The sequence below is a fragment of the Ricinus communis genome, chromosome 2, assembly GCF_019578655.1.
Source record: "Ricinus communis isolate WT05 ecotype wild-type chromosome 2, ASM1957865v1, whole genome shotgun sequence".
Lineage (NCBI taxonomy): Eukaryota > Viridiplantae > Streptophyta > Magnoliopsida > Malpighiales > Euphorbiaceae > Ricinus > Ricinus communis.
The window spans coordinates 33,548,069-33,561,093 of NC_063257.1; the positions used below are offsets into that span (position 1 = coordinate 33,548,069).

The 13,025-nt window shown below is 32.9% G+C and overlaps 1 protein-coding gene across 1 annotated transcript; it reads right to left on the bottom strand.

The window, feature by feature from the left end:
• Positions 1-2,177: 2,177 nt before the first annotated feature.
• LOC8264500 (succinate--CoA ligase [ADP-forming] subunit alpha-2, mitochondrial) lies at positions 2,178-12,784 on the bottom strand. Its single transcript, XM_002514463.4, has 7 exons — positions 12,479-12,784; positions 12,070-12,279; positions 11,433-11,603; positions 10,563-10,686; positions 10,219-10,280; positions 8,581-8,662; positions 2,178-2,494 (listed from the first exon to the last, which is right to left on the bottom strand). Exons 1-7 carry the CDS (start codon positions 12,692-12,694, stop codon positions 2,355-2,357), a joined length of 1,005 nt encoding a protein of 334 aa, XP_002514509.2. The 5' UTR covers positions 12,695-12,784; the 3' UTR covers positions 2,178-2,354.
• Between the last annotated feature and the right edge of the window lie 241 nt (positions 12,785-13,025).

The window sequence follows — 13,025 nt, forward strand, 5'->3', positions numbered from 1 at the left end:
TATTTTGTTTTTCAGCATCCTCAGCAGCGTATTTTGCAATTATAGAGATCCATACCTCCTTGTCTTCTTTGACGAGTAGTAGAGATAAAACATTTGTTGGGAAGGGTACTAATGATATGTGTGTATATAGCTTATTAGCATAAGTCCAAGCATCATAATTGGCATCATGTTTTGGTTCAAAGAGTGCCCAAGCAACATAATGAATATCCAATAGTAAGAAAGTCTTTCCTGCCATCTTTTAAAGTTGTCCATCAAAAACTTCAACTTTAGAGATATCAGGAAAGGGCCTCGAGAATGATACAATAGTAGGAATTAAAGCTAAGGGCTCCAATCCTTCTAGTAGTGCTTCGTCTTTGATCCAAGCAATCAAAAACTTTTTGTCTAAGGATTGGATGGTGACTCTTCGTCATACAAATAGAGGCTAACCAAGAAGTTGATTTTTTGGCTAAGCATGCTGCTAGCATGCAACTTAGATTTCACGAAATGATCTCGGCTCCAGATGATATGGTGGCTATTCTCATGCAGGATAGAATTGGCATTGCTTTCCTTGGGGCTGTAAGGGTTTAGTTGTTTTCTCAAGCTTATTTGTTCACAAAAAAAAAAGTAATAATAATAATAACATTAGGTTACTTAGGAATAGGATAAAAACTTGACGTATTAACAAACATGTTTTTAGTTAGGTAATAATTAAGGTTTATAAAAATATAACATTACAAAATAAAAAAAGTTAAATCATTGGTAATGAATTTCACTAAGTTAAGAACACATATTTTAAGATAAGAAAAAATAATAATTCTAAATAAAAGTATAATCAAGTATTAAAAATTATAACCTATATTTAAATGCTTGTAATTTGGTGAGATAGAAATGCCTAGACTGGGGGCGTCGGCCCACGGAAAAATGTGTGCAGATGCGACCATGAATCAAACCAAATCAAAATATTCAGCCGTCGACGGACAAACTTTGCCGAAACGCCGACCGAAAACGAAGGATGGCCAAGCCCAGTTCCCAAGGTTAGAGTATTCCCTATTATGAGCCTACTCATATCAGAACTAAACTAATTGATTCTCTTTCGCCTATCGGCCGACCGGCTTTAAGCAACCTTCGCATTTTCTGCTAACATCCCAAATTAGTACAATTATTGGTAACGTTATATCCAAGATTCAAAAAGATACTATACTGAGTTTGGATTTTTTGATTACTCCCGATCTATATAATGAAATCGAATCGAGTACTATATCTTTTCCGGTAACGCATACACAAATGAAATTTTTATTTATTTGTATGTATGTATGTACGATACAAAATAAATTTAATTGCTTTGATAGAATCCTTTTAATCTTAATCTGAAAAGTCTTTTTTTTTGCTGGAATTTATTACTTTAGTTTTTTAAATCAAACTATAATTTTATTTTTAATCCAAATATTTTTTCTTCATAAATATCACATCAAAATTTTTAATTTTTTTTATTTATTTAAAACTAATTAAAATAGAATTCAAACTAAATTACTAGATAATAAATTTAACGATTTATTTTCTAACTTAAAATATTTTGCTTGTTAATATTTTTGTTTCTTGATACATTAGACATATGAATTAAACTAATTATTTTATTTAACAATTAAAATTTTATAAAGTAATAATTTTAAAATATTAAAACTTCAGAAATAATATTATAAATGATATTTTTTAAAATCATAAATAAAAATAAATATTAAAAATTAGTATTTAGATTTATAATATATGATAATTAATGTCGCAAGAATGTTATATTTATTTTAATAAAAAGTTATGTAAGAGTCATTTTAAATTTTAAAGGATTTGTGTCAAATTATAAATTCAGAGATTATTAAATTTCGAATCATATCAACTTCGAATTTAAATTATTTCAAGTTCTAAGTTATTTTCGAGTTGAGTCACTTTGAATTCGTGCAGTTTTGATCTCAAATCATTTCGGATTGAGATCTTTATTCGTTTATTAAAATTTAAATTTGAACAAGTCAGATTTCTGGTTTCGGATCAGACTCTGCAATCTCTGCCTTCACCTATCAACTCTATCAGTTTAGATAACCAGCAATGCAGTTTGCCAAGCAATGATCCCTCTGAAAGCAAAGAAGAAAAAAGAAAGCCAAAATCTTTGTGCATGCATTTTCCAAGGAAAATAATAGATGAAGTGGTAGAGGAAAAAAGAACTAATTTATTATATCACCGATGCCATGTTTGCCCACAAGGAAAAAAAAAAGGCTTTGGGGAAAAAATCCCAAACTCTGGTAAAATCTAATCACCAATTTGAGGAAGAAATGAGCGTAATCATTGTAATTATGTTAATACTTCACAACTTTAAATTGCCAAACCTAACTTGCCAGCCCCCTTTGCTTAAAAACATCAAGCATGGCAACTCCGATTTTTGCAGGAGATTCAACGACTGTGACTCCAGCTTCCTTTAGGGTCTTGATTTTATCTTGAGCTGTACCATTTCCACCAGAAATAATAGCTGCACATGCAGGGACAATAAGGAATATCATGTCAAAATATCAGAAAGTAAATGGCAACATTCCATGAGAGCATGTGTGGTTCAAATGAACCACAATATTCATACAAGTACCAGTTACTTCTAAATTAAAAGTGAGAAAGATTCAGCGTCCTTGATCATTCAATAATGATTCAATATTCTCCACAAGAAAACAATCCAAAGCATGAAACTCCACATTTGAAAACACTAGGGAAAAGGGCAATTATTGAACCTTTCATATGTTTGAGGCACTGTGACTTTCATGATTGCATAATAGTTTTGCATTTCCGGGACTCAATATTACGTCTTGAACTTATTCCGACTTTTGGTTTGATTCTGCAATCTTACAAACATACACACTGGACTTGCGTAACAAAGAAACCTAAAAAAGTCGTGCACTTAGACATCTACAGTCAATTCAAAAGTTAGGTTCTAATACCAATGGAAAACCTTCCTTATCTAAATTTAGAAGCACAAGATGTGCACTATTGCTTGTCTGTTATTTTGCAATACAAGCCCTGACCCAGCTTCACTAGCCTAAAATGGGATAAGCATGTTGAAGAATTCAAACTTCAGTGCTTTGAACAACATTTAACACTACAAGAGGCAAACTCCATGCAGGATAATTTATTATCCTAATAGGTTTGATCAGATAAGTTTCTCTTCCAATCTTATTCGGATGGCTGCACAGAAATTTTAAATAAATTGATTTAAATAAATTGAAATGTGAGTTATGTGAGTTTCTCTTGATCTTATTCGGATGGCTGTTATAATTTATTAGCTTGCTGATGACATTGCCAAGAGTTACAGAAGGATTTAAATAAATTGAAATGTGAGTTAACGAAGCCAAGTGCATTTAGCATTAGATGCTTCAATATGCAGACTACAACAGTAATAAAACCAAAACAAACAAGGGCAAATTGGGACACAACTTGAGCAGGAAAGAACAGAAATAAACCATTATAATAAATTATTCATGTATAAACATTAGCTGCAAACAGCGCGGCATAGGAAGTGCACAAAATGATTTTGGAAGCACAATTCTTAAGCTTTTCAAGAATAAAGGAAAATGAATCTCAATGCACAAGGCTTCCTGCACTGCAAGCTCTGGACAAAATGAGATGACACAGCCTTCTCCTCAAGAAGGCTATTTTTATAATTTCGGACCACGAGACTGCCTAATCACCCAAAGGCTCACCCAAATACTTTAATCTTATGCACAAGCAAATTATTTCCAATTGTACAAGTGTTTAACCAGCTGAATGAATGCGAATCTAAAGATGATAAGAGTGAAGGCAGATAGAGAAAAGAATCTCTGAGACTTGAGAAGCCATAAAATGGAAAATTAAGGATTTTAAAATTCTGGTCTAAGACTTAGGAAAAAGGAAAGAGTAGAAAACAAACACTGCACTTAGAGCCTGTTTGGTATCAGTGCTAACTTTTCTATTTTTCCATTTTCAACAAACTGGAAAAGTTTCTTATTGTTTATTTTACAGATTTGAAAGAGTAACTGATAAAAAACTCCCAAATCAAGTTCATGAAGAGCTATTACTCATAAGAATCTCTAACCTGCAACCTTAGAAGTCTCAAAATAATTTCTTTAAATCAAGTTCATGAATTTGAAAGTGATATTACCCATAAGAATCTCTAAGAGTTTACCCCACGACCTTAGAAGTCTCAAAATAATTTCCATCAAAAGGACGCCTATTTACATTGACCCACATGCTTCTAAAATTTCAGAAATTCATTATTAAACTCATGGAATCTCAATATTGGACATGAAAAATATCATGATTTTATGAATTCACATTCCACAGATCTTAACAGAATAAGTATCCAATCCTCCAACCTCAATTTGGCAATTTTTCTTTTATAACTCTTCGATGTGATAGTCATCAATAGGGCCATGGTATGTTATTTTTCCATCGTAGGTTCCCTTATTTTTAGTACCAAGTGAATTGTAAAGTTGCAAAAGGGAGAAGGATGAATACATGAAAATAAGAAGGTAAAGGATGATAAGATATGGAAGATAAGGTAGTAAGGTAGTAAGGAATGATGATGATAAGGAGAAGAGCAGAGGATTAAGAAAAGGAGATTGAGAACTAGAAGAAAAATAGGAAGGGAGAAAAGGGAATAAAAATTAAGGGAAAAAAATAACTTAATTTGTCACCTTCAGTGATTAAGTTTTAACCCAAAACATGCTCACCAATGACCTTGCTTTAATCTGATAGTGAACTGAAGTGGTTAAAGGCAGACAAGGCCATCTAGGTGGCTGTAAAATTGCACAGTAGCAAGGAGGAGTTAAACATCTTGAGGACAAAATTGGTGCAATATTGGAATAGGCAAGAATACTTGAATGGTAGCAATACCAGCAGATTCCTTACCTAGGACAGAAATCTTTACATAATCAAAGTTGCTATCATATCCCTTCACTAATAACTTCCCTCCACACCACCCACAACTGGCCTTGTAATGTTAAAATTAGTTGTGACCAAAATCTATTATTTTTTATTATTGCAAGAAACATTGATTTTAATATTATAAGAGATCATCTAATTTTTGGGATTTTTTTGTCTTATTGGAGATATGACCTTTATGAATTTGAGATTTTTATGATCTTAGGCAGTCTTGCTTAATGGACATGTACATGTACACATATAGACAAACATATAGAGTAAGGATCAATTTGGCCCTCGAACTTTGCAGTCAGGCTCAATTTGGCCTTTTTTTACTTTTCAGCTAGTTTAACCCCTAAACTCATTAAATAAGTTCAATTTAGCCCTTTTTTTGGAGAGTGAGCTGCATGCGCTACAGAGAGTAATTTTTTGCCACCCAAATTTTGACGCCGGCTCAATTTGGCCACTCAACTTTTTGTACGGCTCAGTTTAACTCTTTAAAAAATAATTGAAATTATAATTGAATTTATATATTAACTTTTTCTTATATATTTTAGATTTTCAATTAGTTGGTGGCAGTAATGTGGAGGCTGATATATAGGTGACGATGGTGGCCTTGGATTGTAAAATCTCATCTATGCTTTCATTTTATAATGATAATGCTAGTAATGTTTTTATTTAAAAGGTGTTGGTGGTAGTGATGCAAAGGTACTGGTGGCGGTAGTGAGTTGGTTTTGATGTTTTAAAGGATTTGTGGTTTTTTTTTTTAAAAAATCATATTTTTTTAAATTTTTAACTTAAAGGAAAATTAAATTCAATTTGGCACTTCAAATTGGCTTGAGTTCAATTTGGCCTCGAACTTTATAGTCAGGCTCAATTTGGTCCCTTTTTCACGCTCTTGTTCTAGTGTGTCCAACTAACTCGCTAAAAAAAAGGCTAAATTGAACCTATTCGAAAAGATCAGGGATTGAATTGGCCATAAAAGTTAAAAATGGTCGAATTGCACCTGACTGCAAAGTTCAAGGGCCTAATTGAACCTTATTCCATATTTATATGTTCATTGCAAAATGGTATAGCAAAATCAAGTTACTTAGATAGCTTTTGACTATTACCAACCTCGCAAAAACTTGAAAACTTAATATCCCAATGAAAGAAGAGAATCAAAGGTTTTAGTAAGTTCTCAAAGACAAATAGAAACATACAATCTAAATGGAAGGTGGCATGGACACCCATCATATTTGACGTGCACCAAATTATCTTTATTACTTTGGTCATAAATGACCTAAAACATGAATTCAACCCATAGCCTAAATTGTTGGATAGTAAGGCATGAACCTATATTTTGTATATTTTAATTTGAAATACTTTTTCTAAAATCTTGAATCTTGAAATGTGCTAGAACCACCTACAGATTGCATTAGGTAAAGACATTTCTATAAAAACTTGCTATGAGATAAAGCAACAAATAGTGGAGTAATAGAAATAGAGTGCTAACATGGCAAACAAGTGGCAGACAAAATTGAGCCTTACAAAGAGCTGAAGCAAAAAATGGCAAGCACAAGGAACATAAGACTAAGAGAACGGGTGCATTCTTGGCTTTGATGACATATTAAAGCACTCAATCCAATTCAAGGTAATTATTCTTTTGCTGACTAATGAACAGGTAAAGATATTTAAAACGGTCTTTTTGGTGCATCACTTTGTTGATGGCATTATTTAAATAGACAAAACCTAACCTGGAGTTAACCAGAAGCTAGATTATTAGAGAAGCAACTTAGATTCAGTTCCAATCTAAGAACTAAAATGAAATATATTCCTCAGAATATAGCAATGCTAAGCAAAGCAGGCAAAGCAGGAGCAGAGGGGTTAACCTGGATAGACTAGAAGTTTCACAAACAAATCCTTTTTGATACTAAGCTTATAACACAAATAGATAGGAAGAGTAAGAAGGATATCTCTCTCAATACCAATGATGGATCTCTCTGTCAGTTAAGTCTGACTGGTGAAGAAAAATGCGCACAAGTGAGCATGCTAGAAATGACAATGCCAAAGACATCTGAAGGGACAGACTATAAATAACTGTAGAAGGTATTAATGAATTTAGAGCAAGGTAAAAGTGGCACCCACTGACGATGAGATAAAGTAATTGAGATAATTAGCCATATACAGTCTACGCCAGAAAGCAGCATGGAAGATTTAAGTGATATAGGACAGCTAAAGATGGTACTTAGATTGGAATTTAAAGTAGGAAATAAGTTGACATTTTACAAAAATAAACCTATGAATTTAATGGTTGAATTTGCAAGGGAGAAGAGAGGATTTGGGAGGATAAAATTAGTAGTTAATTGCATGCCATCAGATCTTAACATTTAGAAAAAAGATTTTTTTAAAAAAAGGGTCCTAACCTTTGTGTTATCAACTTTGGTTGACATGTATTTAAATGTGGATGATTATGTGATACATAGTTCATGTTTAATAAAATTGGTTAAAGAAATATTATAACTTGGAGAATAAATATATTCAAAATGACAATAAATCTATCCAGTATTTTGCATCATCAAATCTGTAACAGCATGATTCACTGAAAACTATACTAAAAGCATTACAATGATGGGATCAATACTAAGTACAACCCAGCATAATCCTACACCTTAAAGGGAATGGAACCCAATGCTAGTCCTAATTCTCAATACTCCAAGAATTAAACAATCCAAAACCAACAAGAAAACAAGAATTTTTATAAGTATACTAAAGACATCTGAGCTTCTTTTTAGCAAAGCTAAAAATCTCAGAATAACCCCTAAATTTTGACATCGTAAATAATTGGACCAGCTGCTCAGTTATTTAAAAATAAGGCTAAAATCTAGAATATTCTACAGAATTCTACATAAACCCTAGATGACATCTAGACCATAATTTTAAGTTTCTTCATTCCTTAAGCTTTGATTTACTTGAGTTTCTTGTCATCTGGATCATTAAGTACGTCCAAATTACAAAAGTGGAAAGGTATACCAAGGATCATAAACAGGTGAATTGTACAAGAAGGATTAGAATCATTGCACCTCACTGAAAATGAATCTCAAACCAAGCAAAACGGAGGAAAAAGATATAGCATAGCCAACTGAAATAGGTAGGGCAAAAACTGACATAAGTTGAACGCCCTTAGCAAAATGGACTGGCAGCAATATGCATGCCTATAAGTATATAATAGACTTTTTGAAACCATGCATATAAATTTTCAGGTAACTGTTTCCAAGGATAACTGACCAGACTCAATTTTGGACTAGCAACAATATTATGATCTTCAGAAATCCATGTCACAACGCAATTTTCTCAAAGTAAAGTAACAGTCTATGGGTATTTAAAAAGAAAAAACATTACAGTCTGGATCACTATTTTAATTCAGTATTTAAATTTAACAAAAAGCCACCAACAAAGGATGGAAAGGAATGAAGGGGATTCTGTTTATGCAATATCACCAATTGCAAGAACCTATACACCTCACTAAACTATGATTGATTTAACTCCCAGATAAGCATTGATGCACATGAGTAACAATTTCTTGGTAAAAACAGTGTTTTAAAGTAAACAAAACCAAGTAAAAACTAACCAATGTTAAAGAAGATAAACGTCTAGAAAAAATAAGTAAATTGCATAAAAAGAAATTTATACCTCCAGCATGCCCCATACGACGGCCAGGAGGAGCAGTTAGTCCGGCAATAAAAGCAACAATAGGCTTGTCAGTGCCACTTTCCTGTTGATCATGGAACCCGTTAGAGTACAGAGCGCCAGCAATAAATATACCAGAAATTTCTTCAAGGCACAAGATATGAATGGATAACATTACATTTACAGTTTCTTAACAGTTTACGTCAAATATTGCTTTCACCTTGCTGGGAAGAAGCCATGGAATAATTCAAGAGTAGCCCAGCAAAAATGTTCATCAGAAAAGTTTCTCCTTTTCAATTCTTAACTCAGTTAAAACATTTAAAAAGTATTAAATGAATAAAAGAGCCAGGAAAATTAATATTGAAGCACACGACATCCTAATATCTTTCAGTATTAAAATTATAACATGAAATCAAAACTTCTATCAAATCTTCAAGGTCTCTAGAACTACGTAATCATATTGGGATATTCAAATAAAAATGGTAAATCCTTGTTATCTCATCTCAATTTGAAAGGAATTGGGTGTCTACTCCTTTAATTTTTGGGCTATATTAAACAGGTATCTTGTCAGAAGGGAGTCAGCCCCCTTGCCTAATGCACTCGTAGAGCTACTCGTAGACTTTGATTTTCCTCATTGTCTACCACTCAAATTAAAGATGAATCACAAATGGGTAGATATAGATTTGCAAACTTGCATAGATACACACACCAGATAAAACCGAAGCACTATATGTCAAAGTTCTTAGGTAATCCAACAGAATAGACCTCATAGCTTTCATATGAAAATAGATACCATTGATACACAACTGCAATGTTGTGATTTCAACCTATGCAAATTTGGCATACCAAGTTTGATTTCATTGCATATACCCCAGAAATTGAGAATCTGAGTCTACATATCCTTAGAATAACTCCAACATGCTTATATGGAAATCCAAAAAGTCAATTTTACATTCAAGTTGAATTTAAACTCATACATAATATTGTAGCCATAAAATGTAGTTTCTATATAGTGAAATTCCATTAAATTATATGCACGTTATAAGATATTCACCACACTAGAGCTTATGAATCAAATTTGGACAATCACCAAAAAGATATAGACACTAAGGTCAGCTTGTTATCAATTTTTGGTTTTAGTGTTTTCTTTGTATTTCCTATGAATAAATTTTTCAAATGTTCTTTTTCCCCTTCCTCATGGAGCATTGATTTAAATGGGAAAGAGAGATAAGAGATGATAAAAAGAGATAGACGTGGAGAAGAGAAAGAGAAAAAATAAAAAGAGATAAATTGCAGGAGAGAAATTAAAGAAATAGAATGTTGAAAGAGAAGAAGGAAAACTAGGAAATAGAAATTGTGAAAACATCATTTTATTGTTTTTTAAAACCGTGTGTTTGTTTTTAAAGGTTATGTAAAATGAGTGGAGGGAAAGAAAACACAAGCCTTTTTAAACAAATACATTTCGTTTTTTTAATCTGGAAGATGAAAATTGAAACAAGAACAAACGTCTCGTAAATAACTGAAAACAACCAATGAAAAGTTGAAAATTTGCCTGAATTAGAGCACAAATAAGTCCTGACCCAGTATGTTGCCTCTGAAACATTCAGTCCTCAAGAAGCATAAAAGATCAACAATCATTACCTTTATTAATGCAGCAGCATCTTCTTCTGCTGTCCCTCCTATTTCTCCTATTAGAATTATCCCTGAGATGCATAAACAACCTTTAGCAAAATATGCAGATAATTTCTTTATTCAATTCAATTTTAATTATTTTCTACCAGAAATAAGTGAATAAAATGAACATATATGAAGAGTTAATTTCAAAATTAAACAATCAAAATGGCATTTTTTTCATATATATAAGCATGTGCTCTTATTGCCAGGTTCTATGTGTGAAGCATATGTGCAAATTCCCAGCAATAAGTTCTTTAATCACTTCTTCTACAGATAGCCAAAGAAATCAAATACTTCAAAAAACAATTTACCTTCTGTTTGAGGATCTGCCAGGAACTTTTCAATGCAATCAACAAAGTTCGTTCCATTGAAAGGATCTCCTCCTATACCAACACAAGTAGATTGTCCAAGGCCAACAGCAGTTGTTTGGAAAACCTGAAAATTTAAATAATATGAGCATACCTAAAACAACAAAAGTAACAAATAGGGTCAAAGAAACCACAAAAATGCATATGGCCCAAATTACATAGCATACCTTAGGTGGAAATTGAAAAGGTTTAGAATTGAAATCATGATTCTATTTTTCTAGGTTCTCATGGCATAATAAGGAAGAAAGAGAACAGAGCATTATAAGGCAACAAAAACAAGGTAGAGAAGAAGAGGGAGGAGAAAGCAAGATGTCAAAATATGCATTTAAGCAACGACTTCAGCCTCCTCTACATTTTTATCTCTACTCTTTCTTAATAACATTATCATCCATAAAAATTAAAATCTCCATCCTTTCTTTTCTCAATACGGAGTCTGAACTGAGAATCTAATACTCCGTGGTCATAAACCTAAAAAGCTTTAAGATTCCTAAAGCTAGATCTTGTGGTTTTGGCTCCTATAAGAACTAGAAGAATCAATGGCTTCCTAGACCTACAAGATTGAAAATGAAAACGGAGATCAGAGAAAAATTCTTAAAGACATCTGAGTAACCAATTCCATCAATGGAAAAAAAATTTACTAGAATGAGCCTACTTTCCAGAATTACAAAAAAAGACAACAAAACAGAAAGCATATATAACATCTATCCCACATCACCTCACAAGAGTTTCAGAACAATTAGATGATAAAGCAAGTAGAATCTACCTCTAGTTAACATATTCTAAATCAAATGACAATTAATATTTAATACTTACCGCTTCATAGGTCAAAGTACCAGATCGCGAAACTATTCCAATGCGACCAGGTTTATGGATGTACCCAGGCATTATGCCAATCTTACATTCTCCTGGCTTGATAATTCCGGGGCAGTTCGGCCCAATCAACCGAGTTTTAGATTGTCTGTTAAGAGCAGCCTTCACACGTACCTGATATATGTCAATAGTTAATAGCTTAAATTTACTTCAAGAACAGCAAAATGGAGAGGAAAAAAAGAAAAAGCAAAGTTAGTATTGTTACTAATAAAGCACCTATATAATGAGCCAAGCACCAATCTATATATTAAAAAAGAAAATAGCCCAACATTATGAGAGACTGTAAACAAGGCAATTCTTACATCACTTTTACACAAACAATCCTAAATACCATTACATGTTAGCTATTTGCTTTATAGAATATAACCAGGCAAATAAAATGAAATCTCTAAAGATTTTTATTCTAAGAAACCCCGTGAAATAACAAATCCAAATATAACCCCCCAAATTACTAGTAGCAAAAAGGCTGCAATTAATGATAATAACACATTATTGCAAAGGTTGATAAAATTGATCAAGTTATATCAAGTTATATGATCTGATAGTAAACGTTTGGAAAAGAAATACAAATTATTTATACCATGTCATGTTGAGGAATTCCCTCAGTAATGCAAACAACAAGATCCAATTCAGCTTCCATAGCCTCCATGATAGCCGCAGCAGCAAAAGGCGGGGGCACGTAAATGACAGAAGCATTAGCTTTAGTTTCAGCTTTGGCTTCAGCAACTGTGTTAAAAACAGGAAGTCCCAAGTGTTCTGTTCCTCCCTTCTTTGGTGTTACTCCGCCCACCTACTTCAACAAAAACAGCATTTTGAAAAGGGTTAAAGAATGTCTGCTTTTGGTAAAAGAAAAAAAAAAAAAAAGCTACTCTTTACATCCCAACGTTTTCTAAATCCTCTATTTGGTGTCCATTAAATTCTTTGAACTGTTTATAAACAGAACCTAAATACAACAAAAACAAACAAAAAAATACAAAAGGGAAAAATACCATCTTAGTGCCATATTCAATAGCCTGTTCAGTGTGAAAGGTACCATTTTTGCCAGTAATGCCTTGACATATCAATCCTGTGTTCTTATCAACAAATACCGCCGCTGGTGGCGATGCAGCCGCCGCATACTGCCGAGTCTGAATCGCCGATGAGGAAAGAGACGGCTTGCGTGATGCGATGGAGCCGATTAGTTTGGCGACGGCTTGACGAGCCATCACTCTCTTTTTTTCAGTATTTTGTTTCTGATTTTTCAAAAGTCAGCAACAGCTCTAACTTTTTAAATGCGTATACCACTTGCTAGTTTTACTTTGCACAATCAACAAAGTTCCTTATGGTTGTTCAAAGGTAAAAGTTGCATTTTCACCCTTGTTTATAATGATGCATATATTTACTACTAAATTATATGTCAATTGAATACAAAATCAACAAAAGTTTTAATTTTGCCCTTTTAAAAGTAGATGGCTAATTTCTTTTACTTCTTTTAGAAATAGGATTCATTATAGTGCCACATCACCCACATCTTTCTTTTCTCTCCTCTTCATATGC

Coding starts and splice junctions, on each gene's coding strand:
- LOC8264500 (XM_002514463.4), bottom strand. CDS start 12,694: ATGGCTCGTCAAGCCGTCGCCAAACTAATCGGCTCCATCGCATCACGC. Junction 12,280..12,478: donor TTGAATATGGCACTAAGATG/GTATTTTTCCCT, acceptor TTGTTGAAGTAG/GTGGGCGGAGTAACACCAAA. Junction 10,281..10,562: donor GGCAGATCCTCAAACAGAAG/GTAAATTGTTTT, acceptor TATGCATCTCAG/GGATAATTCTAATAGGAGAA.